Genomic DNA, 27,177 nt, shown 5'->3' with positions numbered 1-27,177 from the left:
AACAGCGATCTTCTCTGTCCATTTCTTTCCACAGCAACCTCAAAAACCGAAACTCAAAATACTTTAGAAACAGTTCCATTTTATAAAACTATTTCTTTCAAAAAAAAAAAAAAACTATAGAAACAGAAAAAATGGAAACTGTAGAATAACCGCCACCACCACCTAATGCAAGTGTTAAACAAACATAACATAACAGCATTGTAAATTTGTTTTTTTTCTTTTTCAAATCATGCTCTTGCTTTAAACTCCACTTAAACTTGAAGCAAGTGATCTACAAATTGTCGTGAAGCCTCACATTAAGCCTTCTTAGCCATATAGAGTGAATCAACATATGGATAACGTCGAAACGTTTCGCGGGACGATTGATCACAAAATGTCTCTGAATCTTGAAGACATTTGCTTGCAACTTCAAGTATGCGCTCTCTGGAATTGCACTGAGAATTTCCTTGATTTCAGGTATCCTTGACACTGGAATCTGAACCGAGAACTGGGTCCAGTCAAGAACATCACTAAAGGGAAGCACATAGTAGTCGGAGATCGTTACCGGAACACAGCCAGTATATATGGCTTCAACAATTCTGGGGCTAGCAACTTCATAGCCACTTGGGCAAAGGCAATACTTGGAACTGAGCAACAACCTGGTGTAGTTTTGGCCATTTGGTAAGTACTCATGAACCTGAACCTGTGAATCATTTCCCTTCCATTGTTGGAGGAGGATATTTCTAATATCACCATGATTTCCTCCTGCAAAAAATGCTAGGATTGTTTTTGATGAAGGTGGGGATGGAGTATCAACAGGGTTTGGGAGATCATAACCCTTGATGTTGTATTCTGGGAGAGTGACATCTTTTGTAGGGTTGAAGCCCTCTGAGGTGTTGGCGTTGCAAAGTACTCGGATAGATTTGTTGTAGAGATCAGGGTTCTTAGTGGTAGCAAATGGTGCCTGAAAGGGAACACAAAAAAAGCAAGGTGAGGATGAAGATGGTGATTGCAAAACATTGAAAATGAGCATAAAAAAATTCACGTTAATATAGTACCACCAGTGTAATATACTTCCTTTTCATTAATTAGTGGCCATCAATGGAGTGTCTAATTGAGATTATGATAAAAAAAAATTAAATGCTAGCAAGCATTACATGGTACGTTTAGCTTCTAATGTGAGACGAGCATTGTGGACAATCTCAATAAAGAATAGCTCAACTTGGTATTCATGTATGCATAGAACCAAGGTTATAGCAGCATTCCTATGTAAATACTGGCTAAGGCAGACAGCCGTTCAACAATTATCAGGCTACTGGGTTACAGCATAAGATCAGAATATTAGGACTAACATTAAAAATCTGGATCAAGATTTATTTTTCCCCATATCATATATACTTTTAGGTGCAAGTACTCTTAAATATTATGATGGGCTGCAGGACCAACTTGGCAGCATATCTACTGGTAGATGGGTTACCCATTCATTCTAGTTTATCTATACCAACCTATGTCACAATGATTCGTGGACTCTAGGACACGGGATTTGAGTTCGACTTGAAACTTCAATTGTTTTTTTTCAAAATAGGGCATGAAGATGCAGATTTTTTTTTAATTTTTAATCAATAAAAAACTAATTTTGAATAATTTTATATTTAAAAATGACTTTTCTATTGAAATAAAATTAAACAGTAATAAAAAATTATTGTTGTACGTGCCACTGTCCATGTGTCCGTGCATGTTACCAGCGGCACTGCAGCCAAAATGTTCTGTCCCTGTGACATAGATACCAACTTGGCAGCACATCAACTGTTAAGGACTAAGAGGCCGGACATAAAGTCTGAAAGTCCCAGATAAAAAACTGGTTTAGGGTAGTCCGAGAAAGTAGAAGTATAAATTTTGGTTCTAAAAACTCAAATACTGCATATCGGTGTCCATGAAGTTTTGTTAAGGTTATCAATATCTACAAATATCTTTCAATTGGAGGGATGCACTTATTAGGATTGAGTTTGATTGCAATTTAATCGAAATTTCAAAAATATGACGCAGAACTTAATTGCACTCATGAATCTCATAAATCACTACAGCTGGATTGACTAAGAAGCATATTGTAAATATTTCCTGAAATGCAGAAGCAAATTCTGGCCATAACACCTCTGACGACTATAATGGAGAGGCAGATTCAATTTAAAGGAAATTAATTTGTTTCTATTTATAATCTTTCCATTCTTGGAGAACAAATACGTATGATAAAGAAGAGCAACTCCTTAAGGGCTATCTCTGAACCGACTGAGCTACACGTTTGGAAGCAAGAAAATGGTAGGAAAAAATGCAAGTAGAAAAGTAAAAAATGACAACTTTTCCAACCGTTTCAAACCAGAGAAAATTTTGGAAAGATAAGTTTTTCTAAAAAGTTTGATTTTCGATAGAAAAAATTCCTCCACCCACCAATATCAAAAATTGGTGGTGGAGAAATTTTTTCTATCAAAAATTCTTTTTGCATTAGGACAACCGTTCCCCAACAACACCTCATTCCATGAGGTTGCCACAAGAACTTCCCCCATCTTCCTCTTCCTCTTGCCCACCACCTCTCTCTTTTTGGAAATGGCCACCCCACCTCTCTATATTTGGTGGAACCAAGAACTGCCCACTCCTGGGCATGGTCGACCACCCCTCTCACTCTATATCTGGTAGAACCACCTCTCTAAGAACTTTTTTGAAAGAATGAAAAAGCTTTATTGCAAATAGGAAGAATATAACATGTCACAGTGGCCATGCGTGCAGGGAGTGATGATGTATCACATCCCAAAGAGATAAAGCACAACAACAAAAGACCCTTCCCAAGTACATCAAAGGAATGCATGTATCATCCCAGTCCGATGTAGGTATGCATCAAGTGTTGTAGCAGATGCTCTATTTCTGATTTTACCATTAAGCATCACCGGTCACCGTATGAGTTTCAAGAAATATGAACATATCTGGCCTCTCAAATTCGTTTTCAATCACATAGAGTTCAATGTTGTCAAATGATCTCCATCCCATTCCCCAAATTTCAAATAAACTCACCAATTATTGTCCTTGACAAATGAGTAAAGTCTCTCAAAGATCTATGCTAGATTTAGGATCAGGGTGTGCACCGAGAAGACTTGAGAAGAAAATGTGTGAGGAGTGATTAACGGCCTACTTCAAGGGTCGGGGGTTCCTCGATAGGAATATCGAAACCTCTTGGCGTATTTTGCAGAAGCAGGGGCTGGAGAATTTAACCTCCCTTGGGTAATCATTATTCAGCCCTAACTATCACATTAAATTCTCAAACATACTGGGAATCTAATTTGTAATGGGCCCCACCATTATCCTGGTGATGCATATCTCAATGACCCACTAAGTGGATCATTGGATTCCATATGAGACCCATTTGACCACACTAGATCTGTAAAAAGATCCAACATCTCTCACTTGGTCGTATGGGGCAAAAACCCACATTTTATCATAACCAGTTCATTATATATTGTACTCATGACATTATAAGGTTTTGACTATTCATAAACTAGATTGTTTTTCCATCATGTCATAGATTTTATCATATGTTTTAGTTTATTTCAAGTATTCAACATTTATTACATATTAAGTCATGTAGTCCATAGATAAAAAATGAATACATCATAATGCGGGTCTCACATGGTTATGGGGTTCCGTGGCTCTTCCATGACTATACCATAGGCATGCACACTAGTGGAGTAATATAAAATTTATTAATTCATAAATCTATGATTTGCCAAACATAACAAATACTTTAACTTTCCAAATTTTTATCATAACTTATACTCTTACTTTTTATGTGCATTATCACATGTTGATCATTACCTGATCATTTTATATCAGTATATCCGGATCCAAACAGTAATATATGTGACTGACCAATACCATTTAGCATTTCATGCAAAACTTTAAAACATGAAAAATATTCTTTCAGGTATTTATATCAGCATACTATAGAGAGCATTATGATTATTTATCATTATTACAGATAAATTTCCTCACATGCATGTGTAAAATAATAATCTAGCTTCCACTTTTTCAATGCATTGTATTTAAGCAATATTTTCATTAAGCCACAACATCATGTGATTTTTCATACACTAGCTGAACTTTTCCTTCATGATGAGGATACTCACAGACTAAGTTGATTTTCCATTGTGAAGCTAAGTATTATCCAAATCCAATTTGGATATACTCCAAATCCATATCTACTAAGAGTTATCTCATTATCATTTGGATATACCAAATATGATAAGCCAATTATAAGGCTTTAATTAAACCAAAAGCTTGAACTTTTAAGTTCAAATCCTTTAGCGGATCTACTAATATATATGTATATATCCAAAATTATTGGATTTGTAGGATTCCATATCCAAATCTGACTTGAGATGTTATCTATCAAGTCCAACATGATTCATATTAAAATGGATCTCCATACAAGCTTAAATAAATCCATGGATCACTCATGATTTGACCATAATCCAAATCCATATCCAAAGTCATATATTTCAAATGCCAATTGATCTATATTATACATCTAGTATTCTACTTATCTGGATCTAACCGTGTCAATTCTGGATTCATACAAAATATATATCATTATTAGATCTAAATATCTGACCTGATACTATCCAGATTCAACATAAAACTTGGATCCAATTTGAATCCATATATATATATATATATATATATATATATATATATATATATATACAACAACAACTACGCCTTCATCCCAAAACAATTGGGGTCGGCGATATGAACCAACAAAGAAAATCATTCTGGGTCTTCCACATGAATCCTTCTTCTCCATTCATTTCTATCCAATGCCATGTCCTCGGTGAGGTTCAAAGCATTCATATCCTTTCCTATCACCTCCATCCATGTCTTCCTAGGCCTACCTCGACCTCTTTTAACTAATATATTTTCCCATTTCTCCATCCTTCTAACTGGAGCATCATTAGGCCTTCGTCGAATATGTCCAAACCACCGTAAATGATTCTCTCTCATCTTATTTTCAATGGGTGCAACGCCTACCTTCTTACGTATCTCCTCGTTCTGAATCTTATCTTTTATTGTATTTCCACACATCCATCTCAGCATACGCATCTCAGCTACACTCATTTTTTGAATATGATGTCTCTTGGCAGCCCAACATTCCGTACCATATAGTAAAGCGGGCCTAATAGTCATCCTATAAAACTTTCCCTTCAACCGCAATGGCATTCTACGATCGCACAACACTCCAGTTGCACTCTTCCATTTCATCCACCCAACCTTTATCCTATGATTTACATCTCCATCAATTTCTCCATAATTTTGAATGATAGATCCCAAATATTTGAAAGAATCATCCACCGGTATTTCTTGCTCACCAAGCTTCACTACACTCCCATCTCTATTTCGTTGCTTACTAAATCGACATTCCATGTATTCTGTCTTACTCTTACTCAACTTAAAACCTCTTGCTTTCAATGTCTGTCTCCATAATTCTAACTTAGCATTAACCCCAGCTCTAGACTCATCAATCAAAACAATATCATCAACAAACAACATACACCATGACACATTTTCTTGAATTGATCTCGTAAGCTCATCCATCACTATAGCAAATAGGAAAGGGCTTAAAGCAGATCCTTGATGTAACCCAACCGTTATAGGAAAATTGGTTGTCACCCCTCCACAAGTGCGAACATTGGTTACTACTCCTTCATACATATCTTTAATTATACTAATGTACTTGAGAGAAACACCTTTCTTCATCATTGTCCACCAGAGAACGTCCCTAGGTACTCTATCGTAAGCCTTCTCTAAATCAATAAAAACCATATGCAAATTTTTGTTCCTCTTTCTATTTCTCTCAATAAGTTGTCTAAGAAGATGTATAACTTCCATAGTTGATCTTCGAGTTATAAAACCAAATTGATTCTCCGATATCATGACAACCTTCCTCAACGTAGACTCAATCACTCTCTCCCAAAGTTTCATAGTATGACTCATGAGTTTTATACCACGATAGTTTGTGCAATCTTGTATATCACCCTTATTCTTATATAGAGGCACCAAAGTACTCTTCCTCCACTCATTAGGCATCTATAGACATATATATATATATATATATATATATATATATATATATATATATATATATATATATATATATATATATATATATATATATATATATATATATATATATATATATATATATATATATATATATATATATATATATATATATATTTGTCTATAGATTAATTCTGAATCTATATCTCATACCCGGGCATAACACTTATTTGGATTCAATCACAAAAACTGGATCAAACTAGATCCATATCCCATATCTGGGCATTTGAACCCAACACTAGATCAATTCAAGTTCAACAAGATCCAATAACATTGCTTGGATCTAACTCATTCAATTGGATCTATATTCAATCAACTTGTTATTATTCTCATTTTGATATATCCAAATCCATACACATTTAACCATGTCCATAATATTTTACTGGATCAAATCAAGGTCTGTGTCACCTTACTAGATCCAAACATCTGGTCTAATACCGATTAGATCCAATCTTAACCCAAACATAATATTTAATAGATATTACAAATAAACTTGATCTATATAAAAATTAGATCAAACCATACTAGATCCAGATATTAACATGAACAAAATATTAATGCATATAACAAAACCATATGCGAACATAATATTTTTAGATCCAAAAAATATTAGAGTAGAGATATAAACCAAATCATAACTGGGTCCAGAAAGTTTTACCGAATCCAACCAAGGTATGTAAGAAGCTTCCTGAACAACATGACCCAATCCAGATCCAAACCTGTCTAAGGTATTCTGCTAACCAAAACCACTTTTCTGTGAAAACAGAAAAGTTAGAAACATTTCTAGATAACAACAACAAATAAGGATATTAAAATAAATCTTTGAAACTTTTAAAGTTAAAACAGAAAACTCAGGTGGTTTTTAGTAATTTTACAAAACTGAGGCTATTCTGAAAAAAATGAACACAACAACCTTGTCTCGGATAATATTTAGAGAAAAACCTATTTTTACCCAGAAAGCAGAGCCCCTATTTTGAAAAAACAAAGGGATAAAACCAGAATAAATTAAAAAATGAGAGATAGTTCCATAAAATTACTCAAAAAAAAGGTAACTGCCCCATAAAGGTTTTCCCTTTTTACGAGAGGGAAGAGGGGTGGCCACTTTCCCTTCTCAAAACCTTTTTTTGTCACCCTTTTTGTAAAAGGGGGACTCTTAGGGTTTCTCCCTTTTACGAAAGGGGAAACAAGAGAGAAACTAAAAATGGTGGATGAGGGCGACGACCGTCGCCCTCACCGCTACCTTTGCCAAAAGATTCGGCAATCGTCCGCCTCTTGGAGAATATCCTCCACCCTATGACAGTGTCACCGCCCTCCGATTGTCGTCGACCAACGGAAGAACTCCATAATCTCATGTTGAAGAGCATCACAGTGAATAAGCCCCTGATGCTTGTATCGATCATGAAATTGAAGTAATCGGTGATCCTAGCATCGGGATCTCCTGTCATGTTCTTGAGAGCCTGCGCCAGGTAAGCCAATGCCTTGCCGGAGATTATCCCCCACATCCTGCCCCCATTGATGGAGATGATGCAAACATTTCTTCCCCTTTTTTTTTATTTCACCCATATTTTTCAGGTTTCTCCACGACTGTCATTATGGCAAAGGGTTTCAACAACCGCGAACGGTCCTCAGCCTCCCCTGCTCCACCAGCAAAGGGGTCTATGGTCGGCGATGTCCTCGAAGACGGCCTAAATGAGCTGGAGGTATGGCTGGAACACGCAGACCGAAGAGGTGTACGACTACAACCATGTCGGCTCAATCGCCATCCCCTGCGATGAGCTCATCTTCATGGAGATCCTTTGCCTCATCGGAGAGGGTGATGGCTCCACCAAGGCTCGTGGCTTGCATCACCGCTCCTTTGCCATATGCACCACCGATGAGCTGCATCGTCGCTACTCTGATTTGAGGTTTTGGGCAGAGTTGCAACCGCTCCTCAGCGGCGTTACTGAGAGATTGGTTGTCTAGTGCGACCAGTCTGGGTCTGGTTTTTCAGTGGGAAGATCAACTTGATTTGCTGGACGATGCAACCCTGAGATCAGAGGGTTTTCCAGTGGCTCTCCAAGACGTCGAGGAGGATGAACACCAGCAGCGGTTGGGCAGATCTGACCTTGCAAGGGCCCTTCACGAAGTCGTCGTCACCCCTAAGAATGTCAACCGGTTGACAAGAAAACCACTAGCGGTCCTTTTTTTTCTCGATGGGCAATCAGATTTCCAGATGCATCCTGGCGGGGTAGCTGGTTGTGCAACAAGGTGCAACCCTGTCCATCTCACCAGCTGAACGGCAGGCCCACCATGGTCGGTTGCAGCCATCTGACAAAGAGAAATAATAGAGCATAAGGGGCAAGGTGGTCAGCACCGGTGAGATGCGTAGATGACAACAAGAGCCTCGTTGTTAGACTTCTGTGACAGAGATGATACACTTTGACACCACTGCACACACCAAAAAAGCCTGGCTTTGATATCACTGATAGATTTAGGATCGGGGTGTGCACCGGGAAGACGTCATTGTTCCATTAACCACTTTTTAAAGTGAGCTCAGTTGCACAACCAATGTACAATTTCCATTAAAAAATTATTTTGTTTCTAGGGTTCCAAACCTGGTGGCATGTAATCAGTATCCAAAACCGGCATTCAAGGAAGAGATGTGTGGTTGTCTCAATTGCCTCTTCACATAGGCGACAACAGCTAGCTATGCTAAATCCCTCACTGGATTCAGGTTCTTTTGGGTAGGATGAGTCAAGAGCGTGAGATCCACAAAATCTGCTTGGTCCTGGCCTTTATTTGGCAGCAGAGGATACGGGGGGTGACACTTGCACACATTCTGATTAGGGGTGTCAATGGGTCGGTTTTACTCAGACCCGACCTGGACCAAACCCTATAGGGTCTGGGTACGGTGACAAATAAGAAGACCTGATTAAGAACTGTGTTTAGACCCCAAAGGTCCGATTAATACATGAACCCGAGTATAGACCTAAGATCCGATTAAGACCTGAAATGACGTGATGTGGACGCCCTTTTCTGGTTGTTTGCTTCGCACAACCCCATCAGCGTGTCTGGTGTCCTCTTCCCTGGTGTGTCCTTTCGTGTCATGGGCGCCATTTCCAGTTTTGATGGTGGTAGGATTCCACTCCTTTGCACCCATCCAGTGGGCAACAAAAGCTTGCAGACAGCCTTCCGCATTATACCAAAAATCAGACAAATGCAAATGATCAAACATATGCATTGAACATAATAAAAACAACAATAACATGTTAGTATTATGTAACAGGTTAAGGCATATGAAAGTACTCTTCTTAAAGAAGATTCGCCCCCACATACGATGCAAATAGGGCCCGACGTCCTTCCTCCAAGATACAATAGCTTCAACGATCCGGATCGGTGCACTCCGACGGTAGATCGTCCTTCAAAAACAACTGCTCTGAATCGCTATTGCAAAAAACCCCTTTCTGAAAAATGCAAGAGAGCGAGATAGCAACAGGAAGAGAGAAAACGAGGTTTACAAGAGTCAGGCGACTTCGTGTATCTGTAACCCAAGCCCTAACCACATTTTATAACCCACGAACGGTTACAAAACGTGGAAGAACCCCGTTACAGAATACGAAGGGTCGTGACCCGATAACGGATCGATCTATTATCCATTTCTCTTAACCCATTATTTAATCCAAATAAAAAAATAATAATCCGGGACAAAAAGATCATTGGACTTAGAATGAATATAGCCCTAAAGGGTCAATTACCCGAGCCCGAGACCAACCCGGCACGACGCAAAGGGCGAGCGCACGTGCGTGTTTGTGGTAGTCATCCCACTCCCTTGTTCTTTGGAACAAGTGTAAGAATCTCCTTGTAGGTAATAAAGCCCACAACTATTTTGAAATCCTTCAATATGAGACTATTCCACATCATCAAAGTCCAAACACACTCCATAAAGAAGTGGTCCCCATTGTTTTTTTTTATTTGAATTCCCTATTCTCCTCTTCCTACGCCCAACATCCCCCCACAAATTCAAAGAATGAAAATAGGAGGAAACCAAGATACAAGATGAAGTAATCTGTAGTAGGACATATCATGCTTTCAGTAATGGTACATTCCGGTTTGAACCACTACCTTAGTTAACTAACTTTACCCCCACAAGAACGAAGTGAACTAAAGTCTTAAACTTGAACCTTTGGTGTAGCCGTGTCCATTAGCAACAACACGATAAAGGTTCTAGTTGTAATCTTTAGGGGCGGCACGTTAATGGCCATGCACCCGAATCCTGTTTCATGAGTGACTTCAGGAATAACCCAATTCCTTAAACTGCGGCCACACAGTCACACTCACATAGGTGGGCTTCTCCAGAGATGTATCACTAACATCTTGCCAAGAAGGCTTTGAACCCATTCAAAGTTTTAACTCTTCCTTAACTTGCAGCTACAACACCTTTTCAGAGTAATCAGGGAAACAGACATAGATACATAGTATCACATTAAGAAGGTGCTATTCAATTCACCCTACAATTTGTTATTATCACATTGAACCTACTTTGTGGGATCTCCACTCAGATAGGTTAGGTTGTCACTGTAGATGAACTACTGATGAGTTTCAGTCTCATTCCCTCTCTGGATTTCAGGACTAATGACTTATCTAGTCCTTTTGTTAATGGATCAATTGTGTTCTCTTTGAATCCAACATAGTCTACAACAACCACTAACTGAGACACCAGTTCCCTTACAGATTTTATTCTGACTTGGATGTGTCTCATCTGCTTTTGATTTTATTTTGTGCTTTTGATTTTTGCAATTGTTGCCATATTGTCATAATGCACAGATATTGCAGGAATTGGTTTGCTCATTAAAGGAAGTTCCTCAAGAAGTCCTTTTAACCACTCAACTTCCATTCCTGTGATATCTAAAGTACAGAGCTCAGCCTCAAAAGTAGACCGTAATAAGATGGTCTGCTTTATTGATCTCCAGGCGACTTCGCCGCCACCCAAGATAAATACATACCCTGTTACGCTATAACTCCCAGAGTTCATGGCTATCGAGATCGCATCACTATATCCCTCAAGAACAGTAGAGAATCTTTTGTAATGCAAACTCAAAGAAATGGTTCCTTTCAGGTATCTAAGTACCATGTTCAATGCCTTTCAATAAGTGTGATTTGGACAACTTGTGTATCGACTTAATTTTGTCATGGAGAACGAAATATCCAGTCTCGTGCAATTTGCAAGATACATTAAACTTCTAATAATCTAAGAATATCTTAATTGAGATACAGAGACACCAATCATATTCTTATAGAGAGGAGTAGAAGGGTCATATGAAGTTGCTACAGATCTCCCTTGGTTATAGCCAAATTTCTCAAATACTTTCTCAATATAATGAGATTGAGAAATAGTTATACCATCAGTTGAACGAGTCAGCTTTAAGTCTAAAATCACATCTGCAACACTTATATCCTTTATATCAAATTTACTACTAAGAAACGACTTCGTCTCATTCACAATTCCCATATTGGAACCAAACAATAAAATATCATCTACATACAGGCACAAAATAATACATGCATCACTTTTAACTTTGCAAATAAACACATTTATCAGATTCATTGTCAACAAAGTCAAATGATAAAATAGCATTATCAAACTCCTCATGCCATTGTTTAGGGGCTTGTTTTAGTCCATATAATGACTTAACAAGTCTATAAACTTTATTTTCATTACTAGGAGCTACATAACCCTCAGGTTGATCCATATAGATCTTTTTTTCAAGATCGCCATATAAAAAGACAGTCTTCACGTCCATTTGATAAACCGAGAGATCATAAATGGAAGTCAATGCAATAAGCACCCTAATTGTGGTCATCCGGGTAACCGAAGAATATGTGTCAAAATAATCTATTCCCTCCTTTTGTTTGAACCCTTGGCAACCAGTCTCGCCTTATATTTATCAATAGATTCATCTGGTTTCAACTTCTTCTTAAAGATCCATTTGCACCCAATAGCGGAACTACTACGAGTGAGGTCAACCAGTTCTCAAGTGCCATTAGAGACAATGAAGTCTATTTTACTCTTTATGACTTCTTTCCAATGCCTTGCTTCAGGTGAAGCCATAACATCTTTGAAAGTGAGATGATCATCCTCGATAAGGTAAGTGATATAATCACTTTCCAAATCCTTGGCAATTCTTGGTCTCTTGCTCCTTCTTGGTTCAACCATTTTCTCAGACTCAATTGGTCTAGGGTGTGAACAAGATGGCTCAACCCCCACATCTATCATCTTTTTCACATATTCGGGAATGGAACCAGAAGTTAAAGGTATATCTAAAGAAGAAAGATTCTGAAGTATATCAACTTTCATGGAAAATACATCTTCAAAGAATGTAGCTTCTCTAAGCTCAACAATAGAGTTTACATCTATGCCAGATATCTCAGACTTAATTACTAAGAACTTATAGGCATAATTGCTCTCTATATAACCCCAAAAGATAGCATCTACGGTTTTAGGACCCAGCTTCTTCCTGTTGTGCTCTAGGACATGTACCTTTGCAAGACACCCCCACACTTTAAGGTATTTCAAGCTAGATTTCCTATTTCTCTAGGGTTCAAAAGGGCTATTGTCCTTATGTTTCTAAGAAACTTTATTCAGAATATGGTAAGCTGTATTCAGAGCATCCCCTCACATATAGATAGGTAATTCAGAACTCCCTAGTAGAGCATTTATCATGTCAGTTAGGGTTTTATTCTTTCTTTCTGCAATCCCATTAGATTGAGGAGAATATGGAGCGGTAAACTCATGAATTATGCAAACAGATTTACAATATTCTTCAAGTTTGTTAGATGTATATTCTCCCCCTCTATCAGACCTAAATCTTTTGAGTTTTCTACCAGTTTGTGTTTCTGCTCCATTCTTAAAAATATAAAACTTATCAAAAGCTTCATCTTTTGATTTTAGCAGATACACATAACAATATTTAGTGCCATCATCTATAAAAGTGATAAAGTACTTTTTATGATTTCTGGTTAACACTCCATTAAACTCACAGATATCTGTGTGCACCAGATCCAATATTTTAGAATCTCTAACAATCATATGGAATGGATTTCTACTTTGTTTTGCTTGCACACAAATTTTACATTTTTTAGTTTTATCCATGGAATGCTCAATAATCATCTTCAAGTTCATCATGCGTTTTACAGAATTAAAATTCACATGACTCAATCTATTATGCCACAGATAAGATGATTTTATATTATAAGCAACATTAGACAATGAATCAAAAGAAACATCATTCTCTAATTTATTACTGCAAACATGTTCAACTCAAAGTTTAAACAAACCATCATCTAAATACCCCTTGCCAACAAAGGTTCCAGAATATAAAATAACAACTTTATTACATTTAAAATTAAATTCATAACCCTCTCTAACTAGACATGAACCACTTAAAATGTTTCTTCTAACTACAGGCACATGTTGTACTCTGTATAGAGACAGAACTCGCCCTGAAGGAAACTTCAGATCCACGCGTTCAAGCCCTAACACCTTTGCAGTCGTTGAGTTTCCCATAGTCATGGATCTGCCTGCAACAGCCTGGTATGAGACAAAGACATACTTATCATCACAAACATGCACATTAGCCCCAGTGTCAACTAGTCACTCAGTCGGCTCATACACATGATAGACTTGCATGTTAATAGAAACATACCCAATACTGGTCCCAACAACCTCAGTCACCATATTGACTTGAGGCATTCCATATGTGGTCCCATGAGCCTTGGCCTTCTTGGAAGGGCATTCCTCAGCCTAGTGCCCAACCTGTCCACAGTTCCAACATGGTTTATTCTTTGCCTTATTCTGGATTTTGGCCTTAGGTTTAAATTGGTTTTTCATTGCAGATTTTGGTTTTTGTCCTTTGCCTTTAAAAGATCCGATCATCATATTCACTTTAGGTTGTTCAGTTGGCATCACAACTTGTTTCTGACTCCTATGTTCTTCCTCGATGGCTATGGCTACCATAAGATCATCTAGGGAGATGTTTCCTCTACGGTGCTTAAGAGACATATCAAAGTCTACCAAAGACTTAAAAAAAATTTCATGATGGTCATAACTTAAAACTTCTTCGAAAGTTTCATATTAGCCTCAGCCACACTGTGAAGCAACAACAGAAACTCGTGTGCCTGTTCAGTGACCGACTTGCCCTCTATCATTTGATATTTCAGAAACTTGGCAACTGAGTACTTCTCAAGACCTTGGTCTTCAGTATTGTACTTTTTGTCAAGTTGATCCCATATGGCTTTAGTAGTGGTAGACAAGAAACAATATACATCGAACAAGGTGTTGGACAGAGCCAACATAATGCAATCATGACATATATCGTCCTTCTATTTCCACTCTACAACCGCATTAACCGCAGCAGGATCAGGGTCAGTCTCAGAAATCGAAGGGCATTCGAGTTCTAGAACAGATAACAAACCTATAGTCGTGAACCAGATTTTCATGCGTTGTTGCCAACGCTTGAAATTCTGACCGGCAAATTTTTTAGGCATACCGAACATGTCCACTTTTGGTACAAAACTAGATGAAGTCAACATGCTTAGAATCTTCTCTAACACTGTTATTTCACTTTTCATATCAAATCGTTTCACAATCAACATCTTGATAGAATTCAAAATATGTATCAACACGATAATCATAATTAACAGTCGATCAAAACATAAACAGGGAGCAAACATGTCGATTTCCACATTATACCAAAATTCAGATAAATGCAAATGACCAAACAGATGCATAGAATATAATAAAAACAACAGTAACATGTTAGCATTATGTAACAGGCTAAGGCGTATGAAAGTACTCCTCTTAGAGAAGATTCACCCTCACATACAGTGCAAATAGGGGTCGGCGTCCTTCTCCCAGAATACAATAGCTTCAACGATCCGGATCGGTGCACTTCGATGGTAGATCATCCTTCAAAGACAACCTCTTTGAACCACTGTTGCAGAAAACTCCTTTCTGGAAAACGCAGGAGAGCGAGAGAGAGATAGCAGCAGGGAGAGAGAAAATAAAGTTTATAAGAGTCAGGCGACTTCGTGTATCTATAACCCCAGCCCTAACCACATTTTATAACCCATGAACGGTTACAAAACGTGGAAGATCTTCGTTACAGAATACGAGGGTCGTGACCCGATAATGGATCGATCCGTTATTTATTTCTCTTAACCCATTATTTAATCCAAATAAAAAAACAGTAATCTGAGACAAAAAGATCATTGAACTTAACCCGAACCTGATTCCGACCCGGCTCGACTCGGCACAACGTGAAGGGCGAGCGCGCGCGTATGTGTGGTAGTCATCCCACTCCCTTGTTCTTTGGAACAAGTGTAAGAATCTCTTTGTAGGTAATAAAGCCCACAACTATTTTGAAATCCTTCAATATGAGACTATTCAATGTCATCAAAGTCCAAACACACTCCATAAAGAAGTGATCCCCATTGTTTTTCTTTATTTGAATTCTCTCTTCTCCTCTTCCTACACCCAACATGACCTCCTTGAGTTTCGAGTTCATGATGTCCGATAAACTTGGTGGTGTTCACGAGTGGGCCCTACCATGTTAACCGAGCCCTTGTGGCCATTAAACGACATGGGGAAGGTGAAACATACGGGTTAATTGATAGAAAAAAAATTCTTAACTAATTATAAGAAGCTTGTGAAACCCCATTGGAACAGAACATTTAATAGTACCATCAAATTAAAAAAATCCAAGAAAATCTTTTATTTCCTTTGTCATCTAAATTATATTGCATTGAGATGCGAGTCTTGATGACCCAGCACCAGCGACCAAAATGTCAAGCAGTGTCAACTAAGCATACAGATAGAAAAAAACGTTAAATGTGTGTGTGTGTGTGAGAGAGAGAGAGAGAGAGAGAGAGAGATTTTACCCAGTCATGGCAAGAAAGTATGAAATGATCTGCACCGTTGGTTCTATTCCAATAAGGGTGTTGTGTTGAGATAACTTGCACGTAATCATTCACTACCCGGTGGAGTGGGTCCCATTCGTGAATACCTGGCCCGTAGAGAGCGTTAACAATTTTGACAATGCTGATGGGAAGGAAATAGACCAAGGCATCGTCAGGATTGTCCGTGACGAAAGGTCCATTCTGTTCCAATTCATGGATGAACTGACCCTCTATGGAGTAGATGTAGGTGCATGGTCCATCATGAAAAAGGGGTGGCTCTCCTTCCTTATAAATGAATATCTTCATCCGCTTCTCCATCTCTATGTAACTCCTGCAACATGAGGTCGCATATAAAAAATGTTGCCACAAGTTTTCCACAAATAAAGTACCAATCATGCAATAGTGAACCTTTGGGTGTAATCACTTTGGACAAATGCAAAGTAGCCGGGAGGCGCTGCACCCATATAATAAAAAGTATTTTGCTGAGAGGAATGTTTGCTAACTCGATCGACCATTTGGATTTGGACAGCCAACAATAGAAAAACTTACAGGTTAGGATCGGTTTTGGTTGTCCCCATTCCCAGAACTGGTCTATCTCATTGGCAGAGCTACTAAACTACGTAAGCAGTAAGAGCCAAGTGCATAATACAATTCTGAATTTCATGCATGAGAACAGGAGTACTGAGTTCATTACTGAAAGAAGGCATAGGGGTTGTGGTATACGGAGCCACTTGGGATGAAAGGCTGGGGCTTTTGAGAAGTGTAGTTTCTTAGCAGAATGGCCCTTCTGATGGACGACCGAGATCTTGAGAGTCCCTCTTCTCGCTTCTCAATGCTTCCCTTCTCACGATTTCCAACCTTACGTTGCTATATACACACACAAAGACAGAGAGATCAAATCAAATATATACAATGCCTCAGATTAACGTATATATATATATATATATATATATATATATATATATATATATATATATATATATATATATATATATATGCATGTTTTGATCATATGGCTGGCTTAATTCCTTACTGCCTTTGGAGCATTATTATTCGTTGAAACTGCTGTGTTGTTTGTGGAGAAGGCTGCTGCAGGGCTATTGGGTGATTGAGGAAAGGGAAGAATGTTGAAGATGTCCTTGTCAGAATGGGAGAAGAGGACGGCCAGCGTGAGCGACAGCATCAACAGCACAACGATGGTGGAGACAAACTCCCTCATCGCTGCTGCTTGCCTCTCTCTCTCTCTCTCTCTCTCTCAGCAACAGGTGCAGCGGATCGTTATTTCCTGCATGTACACAAGTATCAAACCGCGTTGAATTCAATTTATTATAGCGATATCCATTATCCGATAAAAAAGGAAAGAATCAAGACAATAAATTAGGAGTTATCGCCCTCTCCTAATGGTGGCCAGGGGACGTAGACTCACCTCCCATTAACACTGGGGCCCAGACGAGCCAGCATGGCCTCCAGGCCTTGCGTTTAGGGCTGGGAAACCTGATGAGCCGCTAATGGTTTGTCTTGTGTTTGGCTCGTAATGAAATCATAGGTTTGGCAAGTAGAAACCAAACAACGGCTATTCAGCTCAGTTCAGCTCGGCTCGTTAATTAACTAGTAATAAATATGTTTTCCATATACTTTGTCTCATAGTTAAGTGCATGGCGTGTATTCTCGCTTGCAAGCAACAAGTATATAGGGTTCAAATCCTATTAATTACAGCATTGAAAAATGTATTTATTTTGTAAATGAGCCAGTTTGAGCTTGGCTCGATGGGTTTAGAGTCCAAATTCTAATTATTTTCAATTTCTCAAAATATATTTGTTTTTGTTTTTTTATCTGATAATCAAGCTGGGGTTAGGCAAGACCCTGACCAGTACATCAATTACAATAATATATTTCTCACAAAACTTCTAAAGACGGACACCATTCCGGTGGTTTGTCTTTCCGAATTCTGTCAACTTGGAGTCTCCTCATCTTTGCCGGATTTTCAGCAAAATAGTTTTGAGAGCTCGGATACTACTTGAAGTGGATTCTCTTGAAGGATAACAGTTTTTCATACAACAAATTTGATCCTCTCCTATGTCTTCCCTCTAACATAGCTCTTACTTCCTCAACTATCTCTTTTTTTATATTGAGATTCTCGTCTAGGTCATTGACGACATCATACCACCATCAATGCTCCTCTTCCTCATTGATTTTCCTTACTAATCATCTTAGCTTCAAAAAATAACCTTTGTGGTCTCTAGCAGACCTTCAGGACATCAGTCTCCCGACTAGCCACTGATACCTTAATCCATCCCTCACTCGGGGGTATCCATCTTCCTGCATACAACCAACTAGTGGATATATTGTGTGTAACACCTTTCAAAATACCCATCACCTTCCCACAAATTGAATTGAGGGGGTGAGATACTACTTCCCATCTTCCGCTTTTCAATCCTCAAAGATAACTTTATTTCTTATTTTCCATATACCTCTCACCACCAATTGGAACGACACAAATCATGCTAATCTGATGGCTTTGTTCTCCCACTTTACTTTGCCCTACCTCTTTAGAGCCTCACCAACACTCCCTCGAACCTTGTGGTTGGTGTTAAAATACTGTGTGACCTACTCCGACACCAACTTAGCCCTCTTTCACATTATACAAATGTGATTTACGTTCTCCTCCGACTTCCTGCATAAACACAAATGCTGGATAATTGAAAACCTCTTTTTTTTAGCATATATTGAGTCTCCAATCTCCCCTCAACTAAGAATTGAAGAGTTAACACTGCCACAGGACTATGGTTTTTGCACCAAATCATCTCCGCCAACCTGAACGATTCTCCCTTATCTCTAATGGACTCCCAACCTTCCTTAATGAAAAAGTCTTTCCCATCCAACCACACCAGCTTGTCTTCCTCTAAAGCATTCCTTGGTACTTCCTCCACCAACTCCTTTATAATTTTGGGTACCTGCAAAGACGGGCTAGAAATAACACATATCTCTATATAGTTCTTCAATGATTTCCTGAACTTTAATACTACTCAACTCTTGATACTCTCTAAAAATTTTCTGACCCTCTAGAAGACACAAAAGGGAAAAATGATAAACCCAATGATCCATCCAAAAACTCACCCTCCTACCATCTCCTATGGACCATTTGGCTCCTATATCTAAAATGGCCATATTTTCTCGGATTCCCTTCCATCCCCAGGAAACTACCCAATATGACCATCTAAACCAAAGGGACTCTCTACTCAAGTACTTGACCCTCACTAGGTTAGACCATGGTTTAACTCACCCCTCACTAGGGACCATGAGAGTTTTGAAAGAAGACTTAGGTTGACATCCCTCACTCTCCTGTCACCAAGAACCCCCTCTTTTTTTGGACGATACAACTTATCCCATCCCATCAAATGAGATTTTTGTTTTCAGAAGTCCCACTCCATAAAAACTCTCTCATAATTTTTTCAATCTTTTAAGCGATTGAATGAGGGAGTCGAAAGCACATCATCTAGTAAATGGTCACCGCTGTCATTACAACGTTCACAAGAATAATTATTCCAGCCATTGAAAGTAAGTGGCCACTTAAGGCATCCAGCTTCACTTGCATTTTTCTAATTATGAAGGTGCACATACCTGATTTTAGTTTGCCAGTAAAAATGGGAACTCCCAGATATTTTATAGGCAAAATACCAATATTCCACTGGGTAAGAGTTCTAACTCCATTGACTCTATTCTAGGAGACATTAAAAGGAATCAACATAGATTTTTCCTTGCCCACCTTGAGACCAGACTTTCATTCAAATTCATCAACAACCGTCACAAAGCGCTCAACAGATTCATCTTCATCTTTGATAAAAAAATAAAGCATCATCTGAGTATAGGCTATGGCTCCATTGGAATGATCTTACTGCACAAGGGATAATATTCATCCTCTCTTCTACCTAAAGTTTCCTGCTAAGCCTCTCCATAACCAACAAGAAAAGATACGGCGAAAGCGGGTCTCCTTGTTTGATACCCCGGGTACCTAAAAAGCAATCTCCAAGTTGACCATTAATCATAACAAAGAATTTAGGAGTACTTATACAAATCATGATTCTCTGAACCCATTTCTCATTAAACCCAAAGAAGAGTAAAGTCTTTTTCAAGAAAACCCAATTAACCTTGTCATAAGCCTTCATCAAATCAATTTTGAATATGAAATTCAAATCTTTGTTATACCTTAAGGAATCCACCATCTCATGAGCTATCAAAATGCTCTCCTAGATATTTTTGCTTTTTAGGAAGGCCCTCTGATTCTCTGAAATTATGCGTTGTAGGATACTTAACTTCTGCAAAACCATAATCTTCGATATGATCTTGTATAAGAAATTGCAAAGACTAATGGGTCTATATTGAGAGAATTTCTTAACCCCTGCAGCCTTGAGAATCAAAACAATATTTGTAACATTTATCCTTTTTAATATTTTGCCCAAATGAAAAAAATTTATTACCATTGAGCACACATTCTTGCCAATGATCTCCCAATAATGTTGGAAAAAGAAGCTTGGGTACCCATTAGGACCCGGAGAGCTTTCACCTTTCATATAAAAAACTGCCACTTGGTTACAAGTTTTTAAGCTCAGCTTTCCGCAAGAACAAACCAAGCTTTAACACCCTTTGTTTGGCTTGTTACCGGCCCTACTTGCCTTCCAAGATGAGCACTTATGGGTCAGCCAATGCTAGAGCAAAAGTAAAGTTAAAAATTCTACACTTTAATTAGTGGAACTAGCCCAAATTAAGTTGGCTAATATATATATATATATATATATATATATATATATATATATATATATATATATATATATATATATATATATATATATATATATATATATATATATAGAGAGAGAGAGAGAGAGAGAGAGAGAGAGAGAGAGGTTGTTGTTATCATCACAAAACTTTTCCCTCTCTGTGAGAGAGAGAAACGATTCTGTGAGTCAAACTTGACCAAAATTTTGAAAATGGTTTTTGAAAATTACTCACCTCCGTTTGAAATTGCAGGAAAAATCCGTAGAATGGGACTCGCCTGTCGGTACGAGGTTTAACCATTCCTGGCACCTTTATCAGGGGTAATTGAACCAAGGAGCTAGGCTCGAATATCAAAATTATGTTCTACTTCCTAAAATACACAAAGAATCTGGCATGTGCTATGAGATTCTTGAAAATTGCATATTTTAAAAGATATGATATTTGCTTCTATTGCTTGAAAAATACTTGGAAAAATGATGATTCTGGGAAAATCGTGAATTTCATTGAGAAAGCATTTCTGAAGAAAAGAAAGGTCTATTTTGTGAAGAAATCATGAGATTTTAAAAAATTGATTTCTGATAAAATTCCAATGACTTTGAGAAAATTGATTTCTTGGAGCTTTGAACCTTGAAATTGAGGATGCTAGAACATTGAAAAATCATGATTTGAACCGGGAAAATATTTGAAACATCATTGAAAACTCAGAGTTTTGAGAAACTCAATTTCTAAGAAAGACTTAGAAAATTTTGAGAAAATCAATTTTTCTGAATTGGAATTAGAATTGGAATTGGAATTGGAATTGGAATTGGAATTCGAAAGTAAGTCATAAAAAGGGGTGTGTGGCCCTGTGAAAGATTTTCATGATACACTCTAACTTAAATGAATGAATGCTACTTTGAGAAAATATTTATGAAAAATTGAAATATGCAATGGTTTTCGAAAATAACCTAAGAGTGTAGGCTGAATGTGGCTTATATGAAAATGACAAATCTGGGTCTAGTTCGTATTCTGACTATGGTTATAAATACGAACTCCACTGAGTTTGTCAACTCCCTAAAAGCTTGTGCACATGTCATTCGTGTCAACCATGGTGGATTTCAAAAATTTGCATGAATCATCAATCATTCATATGCTAAAGTTTATGAAAGCAAACTATATGCAATGCATCCTATTCTATGCAGGAAATGTAAAAATCTTATTCCAATGTTTACATTTGATATTACATTGAATAATAAATAAGAAAAGGAAATGAATGAACCAAGTCTTCCACTAGAATATCCCTGCAAAACTAGATAATGGGTTAACACATATATGTAGGTTTTTTCGGGTTTATCCGACAATATTGGGAAATTATCGGATTTTATTCAGATATAAACTTTATTCATACTCCTTTGATATAAAATATGAAAAATAAATGATGCTAATGTTTGAAAACATGAAAATAAAGGTTTGGAAATTAGAAATTAAGGTGAAAATGACCAAAATGCCTCTAATAACAAGACTATGGCTTTGAAATTAGGGTTTTTAGAAAGAAATTTTATAAAAATGATAGTTTTGAAAATCAAAGGAATGTAAATGAGAATAAAATTAAATGTAAGATGATATGACATGATTATATGCATGCTAAAACCTTAAAAATGCAAAAATATCACCAAAATATCAAATTTTGTTTGTATTTCGCATGAATTAAACCTTTCATTTTGACAGTTTGGCTAACACACATGGCAATTGAACTCAAAATCACACCAAATTTGACATGGACAACTATATTGATCCTAAAAATGGAAAAAATATGAAAATTAATTTTTATGACATTATTTTAATATAGAAATTAATAAAAACCCTAAAAATGCATGATTTTAGCCTATAAACCTGCACCTACCCTAATAACAACCTGATTTCGGGTACCAACTTACCATAGAAATCCACAAGATTTTACAAGGTGATAGTAGACACTCAGATGATAATTTTTGCCTTTTACGGATCCATGATTCAACCTATGGTCAGATAATTACAACTTCGGCAATACTGATCGGATTTCGGCGAATCAAAACCCAGTGAGAAACAATAGACTTTTATCTAAAATTGTGGAAAAAATACTAAACAGTGACCAAAAACTCTGAATTTTTCGGAGAATATTGTAGATAAATAGAGGATCACATCCTTTTTTTATAAATTTGTCATTGAATCTATGATTGTAGAGGACACGCTGCAATAACAGACACCTAAATCTAATGAATATGTAATAACAGGAAATAAACAAATCTACTTTAAAAATCTAAAAAAAAATAGAAACATGAATTTTAAAATCCTGAAATTCTGGGCAATGAGGGAGAATATCATGAAGATCAATTCCTCTTTTGACTGACTGAGCATCCGACTTACCAGCTGTGAGCCATGATCGACTTAAGTTGGTCTAAGACTGACAAGCCTGTAATAGGTGCTGCAGAAGGGTCTGGAGGGATCGATTTACGAAAAATAGAAAATGATAATTTAAAATTTCAGTAAAATCACATTAAATAATAAATCCACTGAGAATACACTGCATTTTTAGGACCATTAATCGGATTTCCCATGAGGGAGATCTCAAATTAACTATCCTATATCTTATGTATGTAATGTTATCATAGTAAGAAATTCTGGTCCGGTATTTGATTTTTTTAATGGGGTTACAGAACCCAAATCAACTCAAGTTTTTTGCAAGAAATCAGGAATAAGTAAGCCTATTCAACATAAAAAATTTAAGATTTATTGATAAAATTTTTCACATAAAATAACAACTGCAATGCATGCATAAATTAAAAACCTATAAATCTCTAGACAGACATTAATGAAGCTAAATAAACCACCTATAAAGCAATAAAACTAATTAAATAAAATGCTTAAAATATGCGATTTTCATGAAAACAATGCTTAAAACCAGACAAAATGGGGAGATATGAAATTTGTTTAATATTGGTTGTTGGTGATAGGGGATCTGATCCATCTATCAGATGGATCACCTTACTCGCATAGCACTAATATGATAGACCCATCAAATAAAAAAAAATAATTCAACAACATGTGGATTCATGACGACAACACAAGAAAAACGAAAAGAGCCTTATAAGATAAGGGATTTTACCTTGTCACGATGGGCTTGCTTGGATCGGCTAAAGGGAGGGTTGCAGTGATGAAGCTGGACCGCTTCAAGGGAGTGGACTGCTATAATAGAGAAGCCTAGAACTTTGTTGCACCAAAGGAGATGGCTATGGATCTCGTTGCTACCTTGATGTGGCTGGAGATGGTGAGGCTGCTACCAATGGAAGGCTGAAAATGGCACTGGCTGGAAGTGGAGGGCTGGAACGAGGCAAGTGGCTGTGACAATGGAGGGGGATGCACCGGCTGAAGGAGGCTTGCTGCACGGTTTATGGTGGCTGCTTCCTTGATATGGCTGGAGGAAGGAGCAATGAGGTGAAAAGAGAGAGAGAGTTTAGAGAATGCGTGAAAGTGAATGGGAGAGAGAGAGACGGAGAGAGAAGTGAAAGAGAGAGAAGATAGAATGCTCAGCCATATGGGGCTTCTTGTTGGGGGAATTAGAAAGAGGAAGGGAGCCTTAAGGAGAAAGGAAGAAAGGAGGGAAAGAAAAGAAGGAAGGGAAAGAAGAAGAAGAAGAAGGAAAGAAGAGAAAAGGGAAAAGGAAAAGGAAAAGAAAAAGAGAGGGAAAAAGGAAGAAAGGAAAGTGGAGAGAAAGAAATCTGAAATTTTTTGTTTGTTTATTTAAGTGTGGCACCACCTTGGAGTGGGCCCACATGTTTTCTAAAAACAATATTTTAAAATAAATAAAACCAAAAATTTTTAGTGTGGCACCACTTAGAGTGGGCCTCACTTATTTTTAAAAGAATGACGAAAATAAAAGAAAACATCATTTGAAAAACAAAGGAGGTAGAAGGATTTCTCAGAAAGATTTTTGGATTAAGTGAAAGACTTTGGCAATTTTAAAATAAAACTCAAAGTTTGAAATGTTATACCCATTTGCAGAGCAAATCCAGTTTAAAAATTTAAAAATCAAGTTTAAAAGGAATCCAGATAATTTTCTCAGAAAAATATTTCAAAATTTAGAGTTCTTGGGGTAAAAATGACAATTTTGAAAACCCAGGGTTTGAAATTAAACTTTGAAAAAGATTTAAAATTCAAATCTGAATTGATATTTTCAAAATTTGGAGTTTTAGACATCGAAATGACATGTTGTGCAGTGGAATGATGTGAAATATTATGCACTGATATGCAATGAACTTTGAATGAGAGATTTAAAATCCTAGACCCCTGACACAGACAAGATTTTGAAAATTTGCCACTAAAGATGAATATTTGAGCCAGAATATGAAAATATTGAGGATTGGAAATGAAAAATTAACCTCTGCGGGGTCCAGGCTCAGATGTCCACCCATTTGATCTCTGAAAATCCCAGAGAACAGGTCTCAGAAGCTAAATGGAGGTACTTGTGGATGCGAGTGAAAATTTTGGGTGTTTACAGCTACCAACACCCATTACATTCATATATAAAGATAAATGTATTAAGATGTGCAGAAAAACAAAAAAAAACATATTACATTTTTTCACTAGATGGTAGCAAACATTACCCCTACATATAGGATTTTGAAAACCTCTCCAATGGAAAACCCTCCCAAACCTAACAACTGGACATTTTATTAGATTTTTGGTATTTTTTTCAAAATTTTGACTGTATATATGTGATCTATATGCTTGTTTTTATAGCAATCATTTCATGGAGCATTTGATTCTGATGCATGTATACATTTTTATAAGCATAAAAAATCAATGACATAATTTTCATAAATTTTTTAGTCTCCAAATACCATTTTTTCTATCCAAAATTCATGATCCAAATGCTGATTTCTAGTAAATCAATCACATTGAGCACATCTATGTAGTTAGAAAATTGAAAAAATACAAAAAAAAAAATCCATTTGGTAGGTTTGAGACCGTTTTCATTGGTAATATATATATACACACACACACACTACCAATAAAAAGAGATCGATAAGCATGCACCAAGTTTTCATGTACCTCAAGGTCTGTTTGATTGCTTGTCCAAGTTTGGAAAGAACACTTGTCTAGCAAAGACAAAACACATTTTTTGTTCAGAATAAGAATAATTGTACTTGTCTAGTGTTTGCTTTGACTAAATAGAGAACTATATTCCTTGTGTTCCACATTTGATTTGAACTATGCAGACAATTTAGATACATAAGGAAAATGGGTCGGATAGCTTCATTTTAGATCGTACAACCTGATCCACCCTACCATTTCAGTGTTTGAACATGTTTGGATTAGATTTTTTCCATGGATATGGATCCCAAAGTGAATCCAAATACCAAAAAATATTTAAAATAAAGATAATTTGGGGAAATTAGGAGTTCATATTTCTTAATATACAAATGCTTGGTATAATATTGGATAAAATTATAAAAAATATGTAAAAAAATTATGCATTTTAGACTTGAATATGGGTCTTTGCCGGATTAAAATAACAAAAAATGCTTAAAATTGAATAGTTTTTACATATAATGGAAATTCAAAATAAGTGTATTCAAAATCACATTCTACATTCAAACAAACAAAATGATTTCTTATGAAATTTTCAACTTTTTTTTCTTAGATTATTAGCAAAATTTTGGGAAAATAAACAAATAAATTGTTTATCAACAAAATCATGAAAAAATTCAAAATATAAAAAGCCTTAATCAAATTAAACCCTAATTTAAATTCCCTAATCAAGCAAAACCTAATGCAAAAGCTAAAATCAATCAAACCTAATTCAAAAACCTTAATCAATCAAACTATTTTCGAAAGTCCTAATCAATCAAACCCTAATTCAATAGCCTTAATGAATCAAACCCTAATTCAAAAGCCTAATCAATCTAGTGTTCTTCAAAGAAGAAGAAGAAGAAGAAGAGAGAGAGAGAGAGAAGAAGAAGTGTTTAATATGTTAATCTTAGGTTATATTGATGAAATATAAATTTTATAAGTTCTGAAAATTCATTATATATTTGAATTCATGTTCTTGTATGCGAAAAATTATTTTAAAGAAGGTTTTGACAAAAATGTTTTTAGGGTTTTGATGTTTTGGATAAAAAAAGTTGATCTGATCATGTATGATAGATTATTGCACATTTAGCATGATTAAAAAGCATATTATTGCATAATGAATCTATGTTTTCATGATTGTTTAAGATTTTTATGATTCTGTCTTAGATGTAATCATATTTGAGATATTTTTTGAATGTTTTATGATTCTTAGATGAAGCATGTTATTGTTTAGTA

The 27,177-nt window shown here is 36.7% G+C and overlaps 1 protein-coding gene across 1 annotated transcript; it reads right to left on the bottom strand.

Annotated features, from left to right (window-relative positions):
• Window positions 1–271: 271 nt before the first annotated feature.
• LOC149837440 (putative glycosyltransferase At5g20260) lies at window positions 272–17,293 on the bottom strand. Its single transcript, XM_090008038.1, has 4 exons — window positions 17,108–17,293; window positions 16,769–16,941; window positions 16,057–16,405; window positions 272–943 (listed from the first exon to the last, which is right to left on the bottom strand). The coding sequence occupies exons 1-4, from the start codon at window positions 17,291–17,293 to the stop codon at window positions 272–274; spliced, it is 1,380 nt and encodes a 459-aa protein (XP_089864164.1).
• Window positions 17,294–27,177: the final 9,884 nt, after the last annotated feature.

This window comes from Nuphar pumila, chromosome 5, assembly GCF_984573655.1.
Source record: "Nuphar pumila chromosome 5, dmNupPumi1.hap1.1, whole genome shotgun sequence".
Lineage (NCBI taxonomy): Eukaryota > Viridiplantae > Streptophyta > Magnoliopsida > Nymphaeales > Nymphaeaceae > Nuphar > Nuphar pumila.
Note: the sequence above shows the minus strand (reverse complement) of the source record. Positions and strands in the feature narration are given on the sequence as shown.